The sequence below is a fragment of the Eleginops maclovinus genome, chromosome 20 (genome assembly GCF_036324505.1).
Source record: "Eleginops maclovinus isolate JMC-PN-2008 ecotype Puerto Natales chromosome 20, JC_Emac_rtc_rv5, whole genome shotgun sequence".
NCBI lineage: Eukaryota > Metazoa > Chordata > Actinopteri > Perciformes > Eleginopidae > Eleginops > Eleginops maclovinus.
Genome location: NC_086368.1, coordinates 8,624,247 through 8,647,924, shown reverse-complemented (window position 1 = coordinate 8,647,924; position 23,678 = coordinate 8,624,247). Strand labels below are relative to the sequence as shown.

General features: G+C 38.2%; 1 protein-coding gene across 4 annotated transcripts; it reads left to right on the top strand.

The window, feature by feature from the left end:
* The first annotated feature begins 1,965 nt into the window (after positions 1 to 1,965).
* Positions 1,966 to 17,215, top strand: alpl (alkaline phosphatase, biomineralization associated). 4 transcript variants are annotated; one of them, XM_063911819.1, is made up of 12 exons: positions 1,966 to 2,197; positions 5,433 to 5,592; positions 6,773 to 6,892; positions 8,483 to 8,598; positions 9,669 to 9,843; positions 11,451 to 11,626; positions 12,414 to 12,554; positions 12,694 to 12,763; positions 12,880 to 13,014; positions 14,806 to 14,997; positions 15,114 to 15,233; positions 16,288 to 17,215. In XM_063911819.1, exons 2-12 carry the CDS (start codon positions 5,520 to 5,522, stop codon positions 16,551 to 16,553), a joined length of 1,584 nt encoding a protein of 527 aa, XP_063767889.1. In that variant the 5' UTR covers positions 1,966 to 2,197; positions 5,433 to 5,519; the 3' UTR covers positions 16,554 to 17,215. The 4 variants fall into 4 exon arrangements, with proteins under 4 accessions (XP_063767889.1, XP_063767891.1, XP_063767892.1 ...); XM_063911821.1 differs by having other exon boundaries at positions 1,992 to 2,132; XM_063911822.1 differs by lacking the exon at positions 1,966 to 2,197 and adding an exon at positions 3,201 to 3,278.
* Positions 17,216 to 23,678: the final 6,463 nt, after the last annotated feature.

The following is a 23,678-nucleotide window of genomic DNA, read 5'->3' as shown; positions in this document are numbered from 1 at the left end:
CTCACAGCTGGTTATGAAGTGAAGGGCAGAAGCTCCAGTGTGCTCAGTGAAAGCTCTCTCTAGGCCTTTAGGCTACTGGATGTGCTTCTCCTCTGTTAGTGTAAATATTGATTTTCCTGGCAGTACCATCATTTAATACTCTGAAAGAACACATGATGAGTTTGGCCTAAAAGCAGGCTTTCCACATAAAACAATCAATTCAGTTGGATCTCAAACAATGAGAGCAAAGTGGACTGAAAATACTCCATAACAGGTTAGCTAATACAACAAAGTGGTAAGCTGAGGCCATGTCTAATTGGTTGGTTTGGGAATCACATGCTAATTAGCCAAATTTGGGGTTATGTACACTGAGGAGATTCAAAAACATTTAAAGAATGAAAGAATGAATGGCGATGTTGTATCATAATATGAATGAGATTGTTTTACATACAAATGTTAAGCTCCACAGAGACATCCACAGGAGGCCAAAGGAAACTGCAAGGAGCCAAAACTTCAGAATTACATCAATTGGACAGTTGTTAATGTAACCCCTTTATCAATAAATATGATTTAACAAACGAAAATGTAGCATTTTAAATTATTTATTTTATTGTCATTTTTTATTTATTCTACCAGCAATTATAATAGACCTACTACTCAAAATGTAATTGACTGTAGGCTATATATGACATCAGCCTACAAAATTAGTCCTATATTTGGAGGCTATATCTGTTTTGCATTTGCTTGTTTTAATTGAAGTTTGAAGTTAAAAAGAAGTTTGAAGTACTTGAATAATTACATTTCTCTGACCTTTCATATTACTACACTACCAGATTTCAGAGGAAAATATTTAGTATGTATTTATTTAAGAAGGGACAATGCATATTATTTAACATGAGCATTGTAGTCCACCATGTAAATGTAACAGATCTGCGGTCCCTGGCAGGTTGATTCCAGTGTAGCTATATGTTTACGCCACTACATTGTCTTCATCTCTGCAGTTTTTAGTTACTTTACATGTAAGATAGCACTGATTATATTTTATTTTTGAGCTTTGCGTAGTTCATACCCTCTTCATGTGTGTGTATTTCAAAGGGCCATATAGGGAACGGAAATGAAACAAGCTTAGGCAATACATGCTGTGGTTTATTGCAATGGTCAATGATATATAGTTGCACATGAAATATATATATATATATAAATAATTTAAACTAAAAACTATTTTACTTTATATAAAGTACATACAGACGTTGGAAGTAACAAAGTACATTAACTCGAGTACTCTAAGTAAGTACAATTTGGAGATACTTGTACTTTACTTCTACTCCACTACAATTAAGAGGTACATGGTGTACTTTTACTCCACTACATTTATTTTCTACCTTTAGTTACTTTGCAGATTTGGATTAGAGAAATAAAATCAACACTGGAGTAAATTCACAAGCTATCCTGCAGTATACAAAGTCATTCAAACTAGCTGCACCTTTACCAGCTTTGAGAACACTTTAATGCATCATTAATTATAATAAAAAATGTGACATATTATTCTGAAATGGACCAATCTGCATAATGAGTACTTTTACTTTTGGTACTTTAAGTACATTTTGATTCTCATAATTGTGTACTGTTACTTGGGTAACATTTTTGATTGCAGGTCTTTTACTTAACAACGTAACAGAGTATTCACTCTCTGGTATTTACAAGATCTGAGAACTTCTTCCACCTCTGAATAGATATAATCCTAAAATGGCTCCACCAAACACCACTTAAACGTAACATTGCTGCATAATACATCATTCTCCACTATTTACTGCATTCATATTTTATAATACTTTTTTTGATAAACGCTCCCCAGTCTTATCAAATTACAGTTTCAGATGCAGGACTTTAATTTATAGAATATTTTTTAATCTTGTTTTTTCCCACCGTTACAGTGATGGCGCTCTGTCCTTGGAGCAGTGCGTCGGTCGTCAGACAGGCGGAGCTCTTGGTCCATCTCCCCCCACAGCATGTATCGTTATTTCTAAAGGTTTTTGTTTTTTCTTCTCTTCCTCGTGGGATACAGACCGCTATTCTCAGACCCCCGGAGCCGGAGCCGAACAACTATGGCCTTATAAAACGGACTGAAAGCAGCAAGGAGGACACACTTCAAGGTGAATAGACTGCAGACACATTTGGATGTAACGATAGCTTTCTGTCCAGGAACACGCCACTTGCAGTAAGTAAAACAACAATTCAACTTTTTTTTTACTATGCATGCGTTTCATTTTATGGAGAACCGATGAGGGGAATTGTATTTCGGCTACAGGTTGTTATAGTCGGTTTTTTTGTGCATCTTTCCTCCCAGCATTGTCTCTACATATTGCTGCCAGTTTGTGCTGATGCAATGTCAAATAACCCAATCTGAGTATTTATAAATAGAGATTGTTTTTATTTCCCCCGCTCTGTTATATCAAGTTTTTCAACCAGGATTCGGCTGGTTCTCAATGAGCTTCAATATAACAGTTTTAATTCGTTTACTCATTCATTCAAGTAATTACTTGGTCATTAAATTCAGGTTGTACTTTTGATAGCAACATGAAAGTCCTTTTAAGATTATAGAAGTGCTTGCAATGGAGTCATCGTTGCACATTTCCACACCCCTTTAATGTATAGGAGGTTGCAGTAAAATGGCATTTGGTCCTTATTTATCATATATATGTTTTAAATGACAGAATGTGTGTCGTGTATTGTTGTGGAGTTTAGGGGCATGTCTGTTTCCCAAGTTTGAGACGTTCTGCTTTTGATGGTTACATCCCATAAAGCTTTTGACAGTTATTATAAAATGTTCATCTTTTATTCAGCTTAAAAGTCACTTATAGTTAAATATAATTTACTAAAAGAGGGAAAACCTCCTGGTGAAGTTGAGTTTGCTACTTATCCTGTGTGCTTAGGAGAGGTTGCATGAGGCAGCCTGTTGTGAGGAGCAAACCAAGTTGCCTTTTTAAAAACTGGCAACTGAGTGCAGTGTCCTCGCCAGTCAGAGTGAAAAGAGAAGATCTTGTCTGTTTTAGGACGTGGCAAAGCATGATAAACACAGAGTTTTGATAGAATATTTTGGAGGCCCGCCATTCATCTAATAGCCCTCCACTCCCGAGCATATTAAGAAGCCTAATCCTTGCTTTAGAGCTGCTACCTGCTGGAGTGACACACTGAGAGCCTGTGTGACTTGCCCCAGGCTTCAACTGCAGCTCAGGAAGGCTCTGTGGTTGTAAAGTTATTTGGTGCAAAGGAATTTCACCCCATTTGACACCAGCTGGGTACGTTGGAACAGCCAAATGCTTGGTGACATCATGATGGATGAAGTGGGATTTTATGTGATATTGACCACCGTCCTGTCCAGCGTCCTAATGGTGGCCGTGGTGGCGGTGCTATGCTTCTTTTGCTGCAGACTGGCTGGTTCTGGCAGAGTTTTAACGGTCGCTGGACTACCTGAAGTCTGATTTATCCAAGGAACTGAAAAAGCTACTGGCGTCAGGCATCTTGGATTAATACTGTGCCTTATTATAACACTGATTCCTGCCTGGTGGGTGCAGGAGTTTTCCTTTTGGTTCAGATGTGCCTGTTTTTTTATTAAAACCAGATAGAGCCTGGCACAGTTACCAGTCTGAGCAATATTTACGGAGTTGTTTTTTTTACATCATCGTCAATACAAAAAAGGTGGTGTTTAAAGGAATGGTCCATGTTTAGGGATGACAACAGGTCATACATTGGTGGGCGGAGGGTGAGGTACAGGAAGGCTCATATTTATTTAACAAACTTGTCTAAAAAAAAAAGAGAGGTGTTATTATGCTTATAATAGCAATTATATGCATTAAGCAACAATAACACACGGCACTTGAGCTACAGGGGGCTGTATGTTTCGATGCAACAAACAACAATAATAATACATATAGCTTACTACGCTACAGATAACCACGATTCAAAAATGTTGGGCAAATATGCCACTGTTGTATAATTGAAATGCAGGTTACTGCTTGCTTAGAGCTGTACAACAATGCAAATGCAACCAATTATGTGAATTTAGAATTAACAAAAAGCATTTGTGGATTTACTTATTACACTGAAAAATCTGAAACGTTGACTTTAATTAAATGTATTATGTCAACACATTTCACATAACTGTATTAGGTTAGTTGAAAGCAATAATTTTAAGTTGAACCTAATATTTTTTTTCAACGTAATATTATTGTTCTCACCTAACCTAATAAAGTTATGTGAAATCTGTTGACATAATACATTTAATTAAAGTTAAACAAACATACACAGTCTATGGCAAACATAAATAAATCCTGCTAGTCACAGCCCCAACACACACAGCATGTGGCAATAACTGACAGTATAGATTTAGCAGTACCTGTTGGACCTAACACATTTATTTTGTTCTTAATACCAGGTTTGACAACATGGGCTCTGATAGTGCTAAGTTCTTAATATGTATCTGCCAATTAAATGTATGTGTTGACCGTAGCCTGATATTTGGAACTGCTGAACATAATATATCGTAGCAGTAGCCTGTATGAGTCACAATAAAGGGACCAATCATTTTGGAAAGACTTAGCCTACTCTAGCACTTCATTACATGCAGCCTTTGGGTTGGATACAATATAATGCCAAAGTTATTTACAGTTGGGAGGGAACAGATTTGAATATAATCGCGCTCCAAAAAACAACGCTTTATGTCTTAGTTGCACAGGTGAAAGATCTTTGAGATAAAAGTATCTTGTGTTATTTCTTTTTCTCATGTGAGTATGGGTCCAGTCAATCATTCGATGTTAATCGGCTTTGTTATGGTCTCTAAACCTCTCAGTGCTATGAAGCTCAATCCCATTAAAATGACCTTGATTATAAGCACAGGGAAAGGAGGAGGGTGTGAATAATTACAGATGAAAGCCTGGCTGGCCAGGACCCGTAAGGGCCCCTGTTGTGACCACTTACATTCACATTGAGGACTCTAGCTTAACTTCACCAAGATCTCCTTTTTTCTCTACTCTGCAAAGACTGAAGGACTACTTTTATTTTACAAAGACGAAGTTCAACAACACACACACAAAAACCCATTTCATCAACAAACTTTTGAGGACATGAAAACATAGAATTGGTTGAATTCTTGAAGCCTTGTTTTGCCTGTTTCTTTGGTATAGAAAGCCTATTCAAGATAAGGGAGCAAGTCATATTAACACATATTTTCATCATTTCTGTTAAGCTCCCACTAAGCAAAGAAGAAGTTCAATATATAAAATGTTCAGTTACAGAGAATAATAATTGATATTTGAGGCATTACAACACAAGGTAGAATTGTGCAAGTATACTTATTAAAATATCAGTAAATACATATTAAATCAGTTTGTCAGAGTCCGTGTGTGACAGAATGACACAGAATTAATTACAGTGTTTGTTCTCTTTCTCTCTAGCTGGGAGGCAACTACAGACAGACTTCCTCAGCTTCTCAAAGTGGCATGTTAAGGCAATCTTGAGGAGTGCGTCACTGAGACAACATCATGAAGTTGACAGCCCAGCTCATAATTTTCTCCTGTCTGATGTTGGGGAGTTTGGGGAAGCCACAATTCCCCGGTAAGTTGCTGTGTTGTAAGTCAGTCGACCGCGAAAAGCAACAAAATGACTGTCCAGCTGTTTGTAATGCGTCAGATGTTTAACACACACTGGAAGGTTTTCAAGGTTGTAGGATAATGTTTTGAACCTTTTAGGGAAGTTTATACATTCAAATAGATATCCTGTTTTGGTTTAAACCGTGAATAATTTCAGTACTGTTTGGTTTAGCCATGAAAATAACAGGATTGTAAAGTTTACGTAGTTTTTATCTAAAAATGTTTAATCCAGCTGCTCTGCAGGAGATGAGCTAGAGCTGGGTATTTATATTGTAACAACTGCTGCCATCACCATTTTTAAAAAGAGGTGAACCTAGTTATATGTTGAGAGTATGGATTCTTAACTTGGAAAATGTAATGTTGTTTTGAGATAATTTGACTGGATTTTTAATAATTTGATGACAATTAGAGCTGCATTGATTAGTCAATGAAAGAGGCTGTATTATGATTTTCTGGGGTTTCTCTTTCCTGTAATATGTTATATGTTTTTGTTGTGCATGTAAATGCAAAGGCTAAGTTCATGCCAGAGGGAATTTCTCTCCCACACACTCCCCCCTGCCTGAAACGCCTCCATTGGACTCCTTTGTTTACTTCTTTATCATAGTGACATCCCTATGTACCGCTTCTATTGGCTTGTGCTCCAACACATTGTATGTGAAAGGCTAAGGGGCAGGACTTCTATAAGCAGTTGATCAATCACAACAGAGCCGGCCAGCTAACCAATCAGAGCAGACATGGGCTCTGGTTTCAGACAGAGGGTGAAAAGACGTGCTGCAGCACAGGCAATATGAGAAAATAAAGAGCTTTTTGAACATTAAAGCATGGAAACATGTCACAGTAGAGGCACAAAATACAAATATTTACCTGAAAATGAGCAGAATATGTCCCCTTTACTGATTTACTGATTGAAGTCGATAGTCGAATATCATGTGTCCAATTTAAGAAAAATTGCCAAAACATTTGCTGTTCAGCTTAAAAATTTGAAGTTCTGGGCCTTTCTTCATCATGCATTATAACAAAGAAAATATCTTGAAATCAAGAAAGGTGGAGACATTACTTTGTGCTTATATCATAAATATATTATAACAGGGATTTTTTTCTGTCTGTCTATGGCTAACTAGCTCACTGCTTATTTTCATACACAGAACAGGAAAAGGATCCCAATTTTTGGAACATGTGGGCCCAGCAGACCCTGAAAAATGCTCTGTCGCTGCAAAGTCTCAACACAAACAAAGCGATGAATCTAATCCTCTTCCTCGGAGATGGTAAGCCACAGTATCGATATGTTTACATCCTGACTAATGGCATGCTAATTATCTTCCCTGAGGCAGAAGTTAACCTTACTGCAGAAGAATTTAGATTGCAATGAACTCATCATTAAAGACAACATTTTTCTTCGGTTGGTAATAAAACTGCAGTTGGTAACTTTATAGAAATGCAACTTGTTGTCATAATTGCTGAAACTGTCATTTCATCCTGACAATATGGCCTGAGAGAGATAATCTATGAAAATAAATCATAATCCTATGCATCTATTACGCTCCATCTGGCATTTGCAATATTTCATTGTGCAAAATAAAACCAATGATGGCAGAGTATTCTCAATTGAAATGTCATTCACTGCTTTTGAACTCAGAAAAAGCTGTCAAAGATAAGAAAGTGTGCTGCTGTCAATGGGTCATGCTTGGTTTTTTGTTGGCCCACACTATTTCTCATTTTATTGCTAAATAGTACATAAGATAAGAATTAAGCAATACTGCAACAGGATCTTGATAGTATTTGATCAGCGTTGCCTAGATTGACAGTTTGATGGGGTTCACCAGCAGTGATTGGCACTGCGTTGGAGACTCTGAGTGGTTTGGGAGGAGACAGAGGAAACTTTTTACGATGCTATCAGGACATTGTGACATATTGAGCAAATATGACAAAAAGTTATTTGAAAAAAGTTGCCAACTGTACATTTAATTGTGGACAATCCAGCCAAGCCAACAGTTGTATAGAAGCCTAAATGATGTTACAGAGGATCCAGCTAAAAATGATTGAGATTTTTCTAATATTTGCCAACACGGGATGTGAGTGAATCGTATCAAACAAAACAACGGTGCTGCAACCGAATCTGTGGGCCTGTGTTGAAGCTGGGCCACTCATTTGTCAGAGAAACTTTTATCCTTCATCTGCTATGTTTGGAGGAACAACATGACATCCTTGCGCATGGCTGCATGCACGGTCATGTTTGCATAGTTACAGAATAACAGGCAGCGTCTTGCAAAACAAAAAAATGATGGTAAGTAACAACAGGAACTGGATGGCTAACTTTTTCCCAGACATGTTCTGCCTTTACCAGGAACATCACAGGATTCTGTTTAGGAAAGAATAACCAAAAGTGCACATTAAACAGTTTCTTCTGTTTTCCCCTGAACCAAAGTGTGAGATGTACGCATGGCAGTCTTCAACATGATTGGAAGTGATCAAAGTAGACAAATGGAAACAATTAGTCTTTCATTCTGAGAATAAAACAACAGCACATGTTTTTTTTCCACAAGAAAAACAGTTGGCAATTATCTCTTCCTCAGTTTTTAACAATAGAAAAAGTAATTCAAAGTAAGATAATATTTAGTGTATTTGTGAACAGTGTCTGCTTTGTTCTCTGATCTGTTTTGGAAGTCCTTTATATCTAAGAAAATGTTTTGTCTAACAGCGGCTGGCTTATTCTAAAATGCCAAAGAAAGCAACCCCTGCATGTGATGCAAGCTGAGGACAGCAGGGGATGAAAAGTGTTAACATTTCTCATGTGCTGTTGCTTTCTTTCCCCTCTATGAGAGAAATCTAATGCTGGACCTGCTTTTGGTGTTTAGGGATGGGAATTCCCACAGTGACGGCTGCTCGAATCCTGAAGGGTCAGCTGAACGGACAGAGCGGAGAGGAGACGCAGCTGGAGATGGACAAGTTCCCTTTTGTGTCTTTGGCCAAGGTCTATAATATGACGCAGTGTATTGATCTTGGTTTCCTGTCAAAGCCTGTGACTTTAAAGAAGGACGTTCAGTGTGTCACACTGGACATGTTAAACATTTTATTAGAGCCAGAAATAATAAAGTAGTTTTAATATTATATACCTCAGTCTAGGAATATTACATGTTTTTTTACTGCCTAAAATCACATGAAAAGACGAAAAAACAATCCTACTAACGAGTGTTGTCTGGACAGTGTATGCCTGTTTTAGATAATAGACCTCCCTTGTCCAATTAAAATCATAAAAGACATTTATGAGACACTGATGTAACTAGTTATTCCAAACATAGCAACCAGAGCAAGATCTGATATTAAACATATTTGTCCTTGGTACTGATATATAATTTGTTATGAAAAAATGACCTTCACTTATAACGTCAGGTTACATAGGTGCAGAATAATGCCTCCTATGTGAATACAATGGGGAAAGCAACCAGGCAACTTACATAAACTGAGCATTTCCTGCAGTATTACAGTTGACAAACCCCATTTGTTTTATCCAAAGAAAAAACAGGGCTTGGGGATATTTCTTAATATTAACAAGATGGACTCAAGCCAAATCATATATTTGAATTGGAGTAATTTATAATGGTCCATCCATCCATCCATCCATCCATCATCCGTATATACCCAAAGACTTCTGTAAGGCACATGTTTCTGCTGCTGGTGGAAAATGATAAAAAAACAACCTCACACTTTAACTTTAACATTTTAAACATTTGGAGAAGTTACTTTTGTGCCCTTGCCAATATGCCATGAAAAAGGTCAGACCATCCAAAATGGCTAGTTATTTGTATTTATTTAGAGGCAACACATCCTTCCTGCTGTGGTAAATAGTGCTATAACAAACAAATGAAAAACAATCCCAGAATAAAATAAACATTAATGAGTATTGCTAGAAGGCTGAAGATAGTGCCCTACAAATGTAATATTTCCTTGTTTTTGCTTAAAACTATAGGGCTTTTCGAAAGACTAAACGTCACTGTTGGATATACGAATTCTGACCACCTGCCATGTCCTGTGACTCTGCAGACATACAACACTAACGCTCAGGTGCCGGACAGTGCTGGTACTGCCACAGCGTACCTCTGCGGGGTGAAGGCCAACGAGGGGACGGTTGGCGTGACTGCAGCTGCTGTCCGAACCCAATGCAACACCACACGGGGCAATGAGGTCACCTCCATTCTCAGATGGGCTAAGGAAGCAGGTAGAGTGACCTTCAATAAACATAGCTCATACAAATGTTTTTCTTTCTTCAGGGATGAAATATTGCAATTTTTTATGTTTGCAACCAATTTTGCATCTCATGTCCGAGGATGTGATTGTAGTTGTGTTAATGGGAAGTTGGAAATGGTAATACTCACGAGGCAACTTGATCGCTCAAAGCAAAGTCTTTGAAGTGCTCTTGAAAGTGATTGCCTTAAAACATGTTTTTCCACTATGCTCATTCCCCTTTTCAGCTGTTCATCCTTTGAACCAGAGTTATCCTGCTGTGGCAATAAGTTTAACCCAAAGAACTATTTCTCATGTATTAAAACAACCCATTTCAAGCCCCTCGTTTTTTAAATAAAGTTTTATTAGGATTTAGTTTTATGTTTTGATGTGTCTGTATCCTTGACTTAGATTTCAAGTTGTTGTATGATTAGAAATGTTTTAAAAGGATCCCTTCCTGGACTCTAATAGAGTTGTTAATGTGCTTTTTTGATAACGATGCATGTAGACAAAAAATACCAAGAAATCCCCTAGTTAATCTCCCTTAATATAACTGAAATGCCTTTATTTTAATAGCATTGTACCGTGATTGTAAGAGTGCTCTGTTTTTTAGAATTGTTACAAAACTATTTGCGCCAGGATTTTTAACTCTCAATAATAAATCTAATTCTTTAGCCAAAACCCCACAAAGAGCCACATGTCAAAGAGTACCAAATGAATGACATCTGATTTCACTCTCCAAAGACACACCATGGTGTTATTCATTCTGTTTGAATAACCATGAGACAAAACAACAAGTCAAAGCACACCACAAAGAAGGAAATGACTGACGGTTTTTCAGAGGGCGTTGGGGTTATTGGGTGAGGGTCAGGGGATGTGTGGGTAGGGAGGTCACATATAATATGAAACCCAATTATTCCTCAGGGAATAAAGCAGGCAGCAGCTGACCTCCGGCACTGAGTAAAAAGGAAATGTGAAAAGTGATTTTCATCAGGTCATTTCACTAGCTTGTCCTCTAGCTGGTTTTGCATTTAAAGTTTGTCTTCTTTTAATCCAGAAGATTTTTAACCAGAAGAAAAATAGTTATAGGTTTTTATTGTCCTCTACTGATTGGGAAGGGATTGCTTCCTGTAAGGGATCGGGGACACAATAGTCACTCCTTGTTCCATGTAAATGTGCATTTTGGTTTTAATCAGAGCTAATGTGAAGCTACAGGACTAGCAAATCAGCTGAACTACATCCAAAGTTACAGATATTTAGAAACTCCCTCTTTACTATCCGTCCACTGCAGCTCAGGGAAACACAAAGAGTGAATTCATGAAGGCCTGAACAAGTTCTTTAATCAAAAACTTACTCAGCCTTAATTCACAGCTGCCTATGTGTGTGTGTGTGTGTGTGTGTGTGTGTGTGTGTGTGTGTGTGTGTGTGTGTGTGTGTGTGTGTGTGTGTGTGTGTGTGTGTGTGTGTGTGTGTGTGTGTGTGTGTGTGTGTGTGTGTGTGTGTGTGTGTGTGTGTGTGTGTGTGTGTGAGTGTGTGTGTGTGTGTGTGTGTGTGTGTGTGTGTGTTTGTGTGTGTGTGTGTGTGTGTGTGTGCCCAATGCAGGCAAGTCAGTGGGAATAGTGACAACGACCCGTGTCAACCATGCAACTCCTAGCGCTTCTTACGCACACAGCGTGGACAGAGACTGGTACTCGGACAATGAGATGCCAGCTGAAGCTCTGAGGGACGGCTGTAAGGATATTGCCAGACAACTCTTTGAAAACATTCCCAACATTGATGTAAGTCAAGAGTATAAACCCTGATACACAACTGTTATTAGCTTATCCTATTAGCATGTCAGAAAACCCTCTGAAATCCAGATGATTTTCAAGAAATTTGGGGTCTTTTGAGAACCTTTGTCGAAGATCTTAATTTAGTCAACAAACAAGAGTACCAACATTGTTGTATAGTGTAACTCTTTTCCAAGTTAAACATTACATTAAACAAAAGCTACGTTTACTACCAATATGGTGTACTAACAGTTATTTCCCCAATATTTGAAAGCCAGTCCTGTATCTTATATATCAGAGTGGTTTAGCAATATCAGTTAGCAATAGCGGTTAGCATAGTGATTTTGTGCTAAGTTTACTCTCCAAAAAAACCCAGCCAAACTTATTTGGGTTACTGGTTAGTCCACTAGTGGTTATTTCTAAAAGTTTTATCTTTCTATTATGGAAATTGAAACATAGCTGTAATAAAGGCACAAAGGTTAGAACTTCTTGGTTCTATGGTTGAAGCATACTATTTGAAAAGTAGTCCAAATGTTTTGTAATCCTGCTGACAATCAAACAAACCAAACCAAAAACATAACTTCCATAACACACAAAACTTACCAAGTATATATTTTAGCCCAATACGATCTGTAGCCATAAATATATCTGCTTGAAATATTAAACTTTTAGTTCAATACACAGTTTTTTACTTCAGCTTCATTAACTAGCTAGTCAACCATGGTTGTCATTTCAGCCAACTACAGAAGAATTATAAATAGGTTTGTCATTTTATATGTTCCTTGCCACTTTCTAGGTGATCATGGGTGGAGGGAGGAAGTACATGTTTCCCAAAAACATGTCGGATGTAGAGTACCCGAGCATTTTGAAGCACAGCGGCACACGAAAAGACGGAAGAAACCTGGTGCAGGAGTGGACTGACAGGATGAAGGATAAAGTACATTTCCTATCTTTGCTCCTTTCATTTCTTTGCTCCCTCTTTTATCTTCCCAATTACATTTACATATTCAGGAGTTCAAAGTGACTGCAGTGTTAAGACACACAACTTTGTGCTGTACATTTGTGTCTTTGTGCAGAAAGGCCATTATGTGTGGAACAAGAAGCAGCTCTTATCACTGAACCCTAACAACGTGAATTACTTATTGGGTGAGTTTGTAGTCGTAGCTTCATTATAAAACTCTCCTTGAAGTTCAAAACAGAGAGCCAGAAGTGATGCATTTTCTGTAGGCTTATTTTCTGCCCTATGCTCCAATTTCTTCAAGGTCTTTTTGAACCTGCGGATCTGCCGTACGACTTGGAGAGGAACTCTGAGACTGATCCCTCGCTGACAGAGATGGTGGAAGTGGCTATCAAGATCCTGAAGAAGAACCCTAGCGGATTTTACCTGCTTGTCGAGGGTGAGTTTGTGGTGAAATTGGACTGTCTACTTTAGTTTTGGGGCCAGTTTAACAAAGATCATTCAGACTGGTCTAAGTGACCTTAATACGGGCCAGTTCTTTTGGAAACAATGCAGATTTTAAGGCCAGTAGGACTTCTTATACAGTTTATTAGGATTATGAAAGAAACAGACCGTTTCGATGCAGTCATTAACCCTATCAACTGTCCACATACTCACTAGGGTAGACCAAATTAATTTGTGCATTTAACATGTTTGATATTGAGGAATAATGAATAAGAATAAAAAAATATCTGTGAAGTTTCTCCAGATGTGCATTATGCATTCCAATTTCATAATCGGTGACGATTTCAAAGCCCTTGTGGAAGCGGATGGTTTTCTTTCAATTTCATTTTTGTTTAGAGACTTAATTTGCCCAAAAATATAAAGCATTAATTTATTTTTTAGCATAAGAAACGTTGGAAAGGTTTTTAGCGGACTGAAATGTTGTGTATAAAATAAAAAATCATAAAATGACAAAATAGCAAGTTTCAATGAAACATGAGTGATTAAAGTTGGTGTAGTTGCTATGTTCCAAGTCTAACCCTGCTGCCACTTTTCACTTAACCCTTCAAAGGAAAGTATCTCGCAGCAGTTAATAAAATATGACATTCAGTAACATCTACTTGAGTTGCAAAACAGCACTGATGAACTATAAACAAAAGAAAAAAGAGTAGTTTGTGGTTTAAAAAGTTTGTGGTTTAAAACAAATGTTGCTGTTTATCCTTGGCAGTTTATGCTGGAGCAAAAGAACATTTTGGTGTGGTTATGTCATCATCATTGACATTGGAGCTGATAAATGTATTGGAGCTGTGGGCTGCCATATGTACGGTGCCCGGGGAGCAGTACATATGGCGTGCCATGCTCAGGGACACCACGGTAGCACTTGGTCTTTCGGGGACTTGAACTGGTGACATACCATAAAGTGACAACTGCCGAAAGGGATACAAAGGATGAACATTATACAAAAGATGATTACAAAAGTGTGCAGTGTAAACGATATTATTAGAAACAATAAACAACTCTAAGTGAAGTAATCTGTACCAGAGCAGAGAATAAAAGTCATGCTCACTCTTTAGTGTTTTTTAGCTAATGGCCGTCACTCTGCATTGCACTAATATGGTGGTTACAGCTGATAACAATGCCCAATCACAATTCCATTTCTCCATTTTCCCGTTAATATAAAATTATCTGAACAGAGACAGTTTTTAAAAAAAACTGTGATCATTGGTAGCCGTCGGATCACCTGACGTCATGATGAGAGCTGTGTGGAAAAAATCCCTCTGCTCTGAAATTGAGAAAGGTTGAGTAAAGTCAAACCTATGATCGGAATAGTCCCTCTTATGACTTTTCTCATATAGGGCTGACTTCCATAGTCAATTTAAGGGCGGGAATAGACTACTGCTCTATTGTGTGTGTGCACATAGTCCTTCCATCTGGCTTTCACTTTTAACAGACATGATTCAGCTGTGTGACTACAAATCTTTGGCTGCTGAGATGTACAAACAGAACATGTGTTGAGGAGTATGATCACAAAATGGATTAAAATCAAATCGGTGATGTTTTTATACTGTATTATCGGAAGGGTTGGCTTGTTCCCCCGAATAATATTCTTAACTTTAAATATAAAATCTCTTTCTATTAAATGCTCTTTAGCATGTAAAAAGAACAAAATGAACAATTCACATAGAGAAGCAGTTTTAAAAATGTCACGGTCTTTACGAATCATAAGAAATAATTGTCCCTCGGTCAGGAGGACGTATTGATCACGGACACCATGAGGGCAAAGCCAAGCAGGCTCTGCATGAAGCTGTGGAAATGGACAGAGCCATCGGCCGGGCAGACCTCATGACCAGCGTCCATGATACAATGACTGTAGTTACTGCTGATCATTCTCATGTGTTCAACTTCGGGGGTTACACATTGAGAGGAAACACCATATTTGGTATGTAATGATAATGATGAACATTCTGTAGTATATATATGTTTGTTGTACCACATGTTTAGTGGTTCTGTAAGTTCATTTTTCTGTTGTGATGATGGGGTTTAATGCATCTACAGGTCTGGCCCCAATGCTCAGTGATATTGACCAGAAGCCCTTTACCTCCATCATATATGGGAACGGACCAGGTTACAAACTTGTAAACGGCGCGAGGGAAAATGTCTCCACCATCAATTACCGTAAGTAAAACCGATAAAAACATTACATAAAAACATTTTTCTTTGAGAAGAGTACATTCAAAGTCAAAGCCCACTTTATTGTCAAAGTTTCCACATGTGTTATACATATAGAAATTGAAATACCGTTTCTGGCAGTCCCACAGTGCAAATGTAAACAAGAGCATATAACATAAAAAGATAAGAGCGTAGAAAAAAATGGGGGGGGTAAAAGGGGTATACAGAAAAGAAAAAAAACAAACAAAAAAAACACTAAGTAATATATACATATGTTCGACACAATCAACACAGTTTGACAGTAGTGCAAGTAGTTCTTTAGTGCAAAAAAATACTTGGTGCAAAGTACATTTTCAGTAGCAAGTACATTTTCAGTAGCAGTAGCAGTACATTCATCTCACTTTATTTGTCATATTGTTATTATTCCCCAAAATAACTTAACAAAGGTTGATCCTTTATGATAGTACGAGCTATTTTCTGTCAAATGAGAATAAATGGATTGCAATAAAGAGTCATTTCTCAACCTGGGGTAAGGGCATAGACAATGAAACTGGGGGAGATTGCTCTTGTCTCGACATATTCCACGAGTTTTTAATTAATCTTAGATTAATGCTGCATCATTTAGATCTCCCCTGTTGAGTTTTCACAAAACACCTTGTGTGTACTTGATTTTCTAACAAATATGTTGAATGCATTTCATTCCTCATTTGCAAAGCCAATAGGTATGTGCAGTTTTAACTGAGCATTGTTTACATCCAAATTAAATATCATTTATCTTCTCCCCTGCTTTTGGTTTGCACATTGCTGAATATCTTAGTTTGCTACCGCTACCTGTGGAGGAGCAAATGAGTGTAAAGCCATGCACTGGATTGTGTATTCCACCACCCACGTGCATTTGTGTCCTTGTGCATTTTAAACGAAAACGCTGAACCACTCATAGAAAAGAGCTACTAGAGGGCCAAACCTCAATAGAAAACTGTTGAATAAGGGTGAACATTTCTCCTTTATGCTTCAGGAGTTAACAACAATAATATCTTTACATATTTTCTCTGCCTTTCAGAGGAAAACAACTACCAGGCCCAAGCTGCTGTACCTCTGAGCATGGAGACCCATGGAGGAGAGGATGTGGCTGTGTTTGCTAAAGGTCCCCTGGCCCACCTGCTGCATGGCGTCCATGAGCAGAACTACATCCCCCACGTCATGGCGTATGCAGCCTGTATCGGCCAGAACAGGGAACACTGTGTGTCACGTAGCGGGGCTGCAGATCTACGCCCCATCCTCTCTAGCATCGCAGCCCTTCTCACAGTCACCCGACTTCTGTGCTGACCCCAAACTACCCCCGATCCTCATCATGTTTATAACCCCCTTTTAACCACTCGTACATTTTTAAATACCAATTGGATGTTGTTTTTTTAAGTTCTGATTTCACTCTTCAATATTTGTTTTATCATGGGACCACTGTTAGGGCTCTTTGATATAATGTATATTATATTGGACATAAGCAAAAGGGTTTCTGTTAATCGTTGTTCAGGCAAATATGTTAATTCATTAAAAAAATCACCCATGATGCACTGAAATAAAAAGTAGTGTTGCTAGGATTACCACAAAATCTGAGATTTCATAAAAAGGGTTTTAAGACCCATTAAACATGTTTGTTAAATGTAAACCATTTAGTTTGAAAAGATTAGATTCACAAATGTTTGAATTTGTTTCATTTTTTAATTGTGCAGTTAACAGAATCTACCTCAAGCTTGGACAAGATCTCTTATGCAATGATTGTGCATCGAGAAGGCCACATTTTAAAAGACAAAATGTATGCCCAAACAACAGGCAAATGTCCAATTGACAAAAGAGTAAAAATTATAACTTTCTTTTCATACACCTTTGTGCATAGTTGTAAAAAGCACTGAAACAACCCACAGCCATTGTTATGTCAAATTACAGAAGTTGTAAACCTTGTAACCAATAAAAGACAATTGTTATGGTCATCTTGTGTAAGTTTTGTTGCAACATTATCAAATAGCTTTTCTCTTAATGTTTTTGATCTCCTATTTTATCTTAAAGTCCCTATAATACTTTCTCATTCTTATAAAGCAGTGAGTGTGAACATTAGAGTGGGCCCTATTATACTCATTTTCAGGTTTCATAATTGTATTTCGACATGCCTACTTGCTTTAATGTCAAAAAGGTTTTTATTTTTCTCATACTGCCTGTGCTGCAGCACCTCTTTTCACCCTCTGCCTGAAACCAGAGCCCAGTCTGCTCTGATTCGTTAGCTGTCCGACTCTGTTGTGATTGGTCAAGATGTGCCGCCCCTTATCCTATCACGTACAATGTGTTGGAGCACTAGCCAATAGAAGCATAAATGCTACGTTGTGATGTAACTATGTTACGAAATAAACAAGGGACTACAATTCAGGCATTTCAAGCGGGGCCTGCCTTTGCAGACCATTACATGCACAAAAAAACAATAGAACACTCTGCTGGAAAGGGAAAACCCAATAAAGGTAAAAGGGCCTCTTAAATTAGGTCACATTTATTGAGATCTTTTCCAGAGTATTATTTGATTTGTGTATAGCAAGAAAAACTTTGAGGTTTGAGTTCTAAAGACTGAAAGCTCAAAGAAGGGCCATTATGTAACAAGAGTACTTCAATAGAAGGTCAAAAACACAGTCTTGTGGTTGTTAGTCAAGTAAAGCGTCACACATAATCCAAGATTTGTCATGCGTTAGAAATACCGCAGTAAACATATTTTGTTTAGTGTGTCACACATGTTGTATATGTTGCATTTTTCCATCTGCTCTCCTGTGGCTAGTGAGGAATGTAAAAGTACCGAAGCCACTCATTCCTTGGCACATGTGGTCACTGCGAAAACAGAGGAGGACTCATGTTGGCTGAAGCATGAAAAGGGGAGGTTTAGCATGGAACGGGTATGAAATTAAGTCCTCATGCTATCTTTTGTTCATTCTCAATGTCAGCTGCTTGGGATCTACTGAGGCGCTCGGGGCCACTTCATGCTTTTATGTAGCCCTGCTTTGCTGATTATGATTTTCCTTCTATTCGTGCTGAGGCATCTGAAAATGGTTGTCCTGTTACCCTCTCTGTAGCTTATGTATTCTATATTTAGAGTTATATGACACTGGGTATCAGATTGTGTAGTATGAATATTCAAGTGGGCTTTCAACCCCCGGTTTGCACCGGCATTCAGATACATCTGTAGGCTACATGACTCCCAGTGCTTCTTCTTTTCTTCTTTCTGAATATTGAAAGGTTCCCTTTTGTTTTTAAAACGGGAGATGAAACCAGGCCATGGCCTTGTCTGTATGTTACTGTTGGGATTCAACGACACACTCAACTCAACACAACACAATACAATTTACAATACCGGGTTTGGAATAGGACTTTGTCTCAATAAAAAAATATAACTTGAATGAAGAAAACTTCCTTTGTTCCTCAAAAAAATATTAATTCTAAATACTAAAGTGAGATTTAAATTGAACAGTAGCTGAAATCTAACTTTTTCCACACACATGTCTAAGGGTGGCCTTACCAGACGGATAAACAGTTTCGTAAGCAAGCCATCTGATGAGTTCATGTAATGAAAGACATGTGTAAGGCTCACCCTGGAAACACTGTTATTTTCTAAATCTCATGCGTCTAAGCATATGTAATTTTAATCCAGCCAGTATGTAAACAATGTCCACAAATAGTGTACAGTAGTAGTTGGAGAATTTGCGAATTTTACTCTCTTGAATGGATCTTACCAGTAGTTTTTGCCACTTAACTATAATCTATCTCTACTTACTTACGTATTTTCCAAACCATGCTCTCGTGTTTCAAATGACCAAACCTTTACTACTATTGCAAGAAGTCATTAGCCTGGTTTCATACATCTTAATCAATGCGTCTGATTAGATCCAGGATTCTGGTGCTGTTCCAAATGATGTCTGTTTGCCTCATTTAAAACTTTTGACCCCTCAGCTACATCGTGGATGAGTGGTCAGGCAGCTGTACAGGCTGACTCACAGAAATAACAACTCTTGGACACTTACAATCTATGCAGTTTCCCTTTCCTCTGCCTGTTTATTTTTTTTAAGAATGTTTCTCAGAGTTTATCACCAAAAAATAGGAACGTTTCCTTGAGCAAGCATGGAAATGGTGGACACAGCGCCAGAAAAAACACAATTATATGCGGACAAAGCAAGAGGGAATCTTGGTTTGACTTTCACAAACTTTCACCCACTGTAACACTGATGACACTAATAGTGTTTTAGAACCGGGGAAGAGGGAACAATTTGAATATCATGTAAAACAATTTTTTCTCATTCTGCCGTCAACATCAAAGATGTAGAGCAGCATAATCATAGTAAAAAAAGGGACAATTTAGGCTCTATGCGAGATGGAGGCCATCTTTCTAAGAAACTGCATTGATGACGTAGTTAGATGTGAATGAAACCCAAGGGTGTTCTGTGTAAAAAGCACGCCTATATTCTGTGAGGGGGAGGGATACATTTGGAATGGCTAAGAGTTATGTTCAGTATACATAATTTATAGTTATACGATGAAATTTAGCAAACATTGGACCGTGGCCCTATCAGTACAACTCATGTGCAGCCAGACATTGTCAAACACAAACTTTACTTTTAATCGTAGGGCAGTTCCTAAAGATGGAAAAGTTAAAGAACGTACTTGTCGGGATAACATTTGGGGGGTGTATAAGTATAGCTTCAATGACACTGTAAAATGGGAGAACGATTGAAGCTTTGCAACCACAGTGGCTCAATGTGAAATATGAGGAAAGCAAATGGATACATAGTCATCATGTTTTATTCAAGACATTTTTATGTACAGGAAATTATTCAAAGCATTTTTTTATACTAGTGCTATCTCTGTCGCTGTTAACTTTCTGTTTAATCACATGTAGAATGGTCTTGCATATAAATCATAGTATATGTAACTATTCAGTCAGATGTTCATCAAATCCTCATTTATTGCCAGCCACTAGTAATGGAAAAAAACTGCAGCAGTCCTGTTGTAGATATAGATCTTGATCGACCCTGAAAAGTGCCATCAAAGCACTGCTCGCCCGACACCGCCAACATCAAGTCGCTCATCAAACACATCATCTCAACCTCGCCGAGCCACGTGCGACAGCTCGATGCTTTCCATTTTACTCCCTCTCTCAGCCTCGCTTTGATTTGTCCACTTTTACTTTGAGTGATGATGTTTTATATCAATCAATCTCTCCATGTCTATATCAGGGAGCCTCTCTTCAATCTGCATTATCTCCAGCACTTAGATTTGCTGTGGGCCCGGTCGAATAACTGGAAAAAAACGAAAAAAGTGTGTTGGAATTTAGTGCCTCGGAGAGATCAAACACAGAAAGCAAGCCATGGCTCACAGCTACAGGGCGGGTGTATAAAAGGAGCAGTGAAGCTGCAAGAAGATGCTAATTCTCCCCTTTTCAAAGCCGAGATCCTTCTCTGGGCAAAAATGGAGTCAATGTGCATTTAGTAAAACACACAATGATCCACGACGTTATTCACTAGTTTTTACATGACAGGAAATAACCAGAACTGGGTTTGGGTAAGGATTCTTTTTTACTTTGAGCTACACACATTTCTTTGGATGCTAAGCTGAATCATTTTGTCATTCCCTCTGCAAAATGTCTGGATAGGTTCATAATACCATTGTCTCTTATCATTTTCTACTGGTAAAGAGGTGAACATGACTTTATCGCTTTCCTATAGATCCACAAACTCCCATCACCCCTCTGAGGGCAGCCAGCGAGGGCTAAGGCCCCGGATCCTGACTTCTGCACACATTTCCATTTGTTGTCAGCCATTCTCCTCCCTAACAGCCTGGCAATCATGAATATAGGAGCCTAAAGTGCCCCCAGAAATGTGCAAGGACTAAAGACTATGGAAAACAAGTAAACTTGAGAGTGAGACCGGCCGTAAAGGACAATTTTATGGAAGGAAAATGTGCAACGAAGTCAGGAAAGGATGTGGAGCACACATCTGCATGCTAATTAAAGGGGCCCTATAATGCTTTTGAGGTTTACCCCTTCTGGAAATACGTATGTTAGATAGGTTTTTGTGCATAGAGGGTCTGCAAAGGCTAACATCCCAAAGTTCCCTCCAGAGGGAGTTTCTCTCCCACATTATCCTCGCCCCTTCCTGAAACACCTCCATTGGACTCTTGTTTTGCTTCTGTGACATAGTGACATCACTTTATAACACTTGTGCTTCTATTCCCTAGTGCTACACATTGTACATGGTAGGCTAGGTAGGGTTGGACCTTTAAGCGGTGGATCAATCACAACAGAGCCATGTGGGCTCTGGTTTCAGACAGAGGGTGAAAAGAAGTGCTGGAGCACAGGCAGTATGAGAAAAATAAAGACCTTTTTGAACATTAAAGCATGGAAATATGACACAGAAGAGGCACAGAATACAAATATAAAACTCAATAGGAGCATATTTCCTCTTTAAAAGCATACAAAACCAAGATCCCACATTATTCACATTACCTCGCCACCAAACAAAATTACTCTTTGAATCTTTCAAAGTAATATCATAAACCAGAACGACTGTTATGACACATAAAAAAGAGACAAAGGTAAATGTTCTTTTATTTTGTAAAACAAAACCACAATTATTTGGTGTGATGTCATGCTAGGATATAAATATTTGAGTCAGAGATTGTGCGGTGGATTTCCACTATGTAAATGCAGCTGTGACTTCTTTTGCTGTGTGTTTGTCCATGGATGTCAGCCAAGCTCATTTCACTCGCTGCTTCACCAAGACCAAGTGCTGGCTAATGATAAGGAGGCACTTTTTTTTCTGCTCTCCTGTTGTGGCATATTTTCATGCGCTATTGTTAACCATGCGAAGAAGAAATAATGAATCAGTAGAGAACACAGTGTTGAGAAAGACAGTCCTCATATCTCATAGTTAATCATATTTGTTTGTTGAAGGTACTTTCAGATATGACGACTTTAATGATTAAAAGACAATGTTGTTGGCAGATAACATTTAGGCCTATTTAAGTCACAATATTATTTACAGGGGTAAAGAAAAACCTATTTCTAAGTCATTTCAAATTCCCAGAGATGAAGGACAAGAATACAAACAGTATCAAAGATATGAAATTCCCGTGATAGTTGACTTTGTTTTGACTCCCAATACCAGGAAAAAAACTGTAATAGTTGAATAACTGTTATAGAGAAGTCTCTGAGATCAACTAAGAAGCCAAATGAAAATCCCCTCTTGGGAAATATGTGTGTTATTATTTTTCCAAGTTTAATACGGACAGCAAATGTTTGATGGTTTGGCTAACCAATGGGTGTGTCATCATGAGAAATGTATAGTTGCTTTTCCACAATCTTAGACTTTTTGTGCTTTCCGGATATGCATGAGTTGTTGGAATAATGACTTGAAGTACTAAATGTGGGAGAGAAACAATATTGTTAAAGGCGACATGAGGACTGGATGGATCACAGGCTTTTCAAAATCTGTGACTTTGATAGTGGAAAGCAGGGTCTACATCCGGTTTCCCACTTCCTTTCTTAGTGATCTAAATTTAAATATAACATATTGTAGAAGGCCCACTTGAGAAAAGTATGTATCTAACATTTTATGCACCAACCACAACCAGAATAGTTCATTAATAAAAATGGCACCCATGCCATTTTTTCCTTTTTTTCTTCAAGGTGTGGTGTCCTCTAGGTTTTCTTCCTGTCCCTTTCCCGGACAACATTTGGTAAGGACAATTTGAACAGTTGAGAGCATTTGGGCCATTTTGATGGCAGAAGAGTTTTCTGCACAAATCCAGAGGGTTAATTTCACGATTAAAAAAAGGGACACATTTTAAATTGCATATTGACTATTCTATTGTACAGTTTAAACAATAATGTGTTCCCTAAGAAACTTTTTTTGAACCAGATTTACCCCCCAGGCAGCCATGTTGTCAGGACATTCACAACCTCTTGTGACCGAAACAGTCAGAGCACGCTGCACAGTGAGGGTGAGGCTGGACGAGAAAAAAGAACGAGGGTGACAGACAGAAAGATAGAGCCAAAGTGATGGTGACTTTATGGGGTTGGGTTGTGTGCAGTACATCTTCACTATCCCTGATAAGAAATTTGCTGCGCAGCGGTGAAAAGAACCTCTCATTCAGGTCCAGATGAAAGTTTCAAAGTTCAGCATTTCAAGACAACATTTGTATTTTTATTTCCTGTTAACAAAGATAGATAGAAAAACAAAGAAAATTGATAGAAAATGTGTGTATTGTATGGGAATACCAAAGGTGTAACAACACTATCCATGTCTAAATAAAATCAAATGTTTGAAAGAAGTGTTGAAGGAGCTATCAAGTGTTGTTGGGCATTTTTATCAAACTGGTTGTTTTCTATTTTTGAACTCTCCGCCCTTTTTCTTTCCCCTTGCGTTT

Excerpts from the sequence above, each read along its gene's own strand:
- alpl (XM_063911819.1), top strand. The coding sequence starts at position 5,520 with ATGAAGTTGACAGCCCAGCTCATAATTTTCTCCTGTCTGATGTTGGGG. Across the intron at positions 6,893-8,482 it reads AATCCTCTTCCTCGGAGATG|GGATGGGAATTCCCACAGTG; the intron begins GTAAGCCACAGT and ends TTTGGTGTTTAG. Across the intron at positions 14,998-15,113 it reads GAGAGGAAACACCATATTTG|GTCTGGCCCCAATGCTCAGT; the intron begins GTATGTAATGAT and ends ATGCATCTACAG.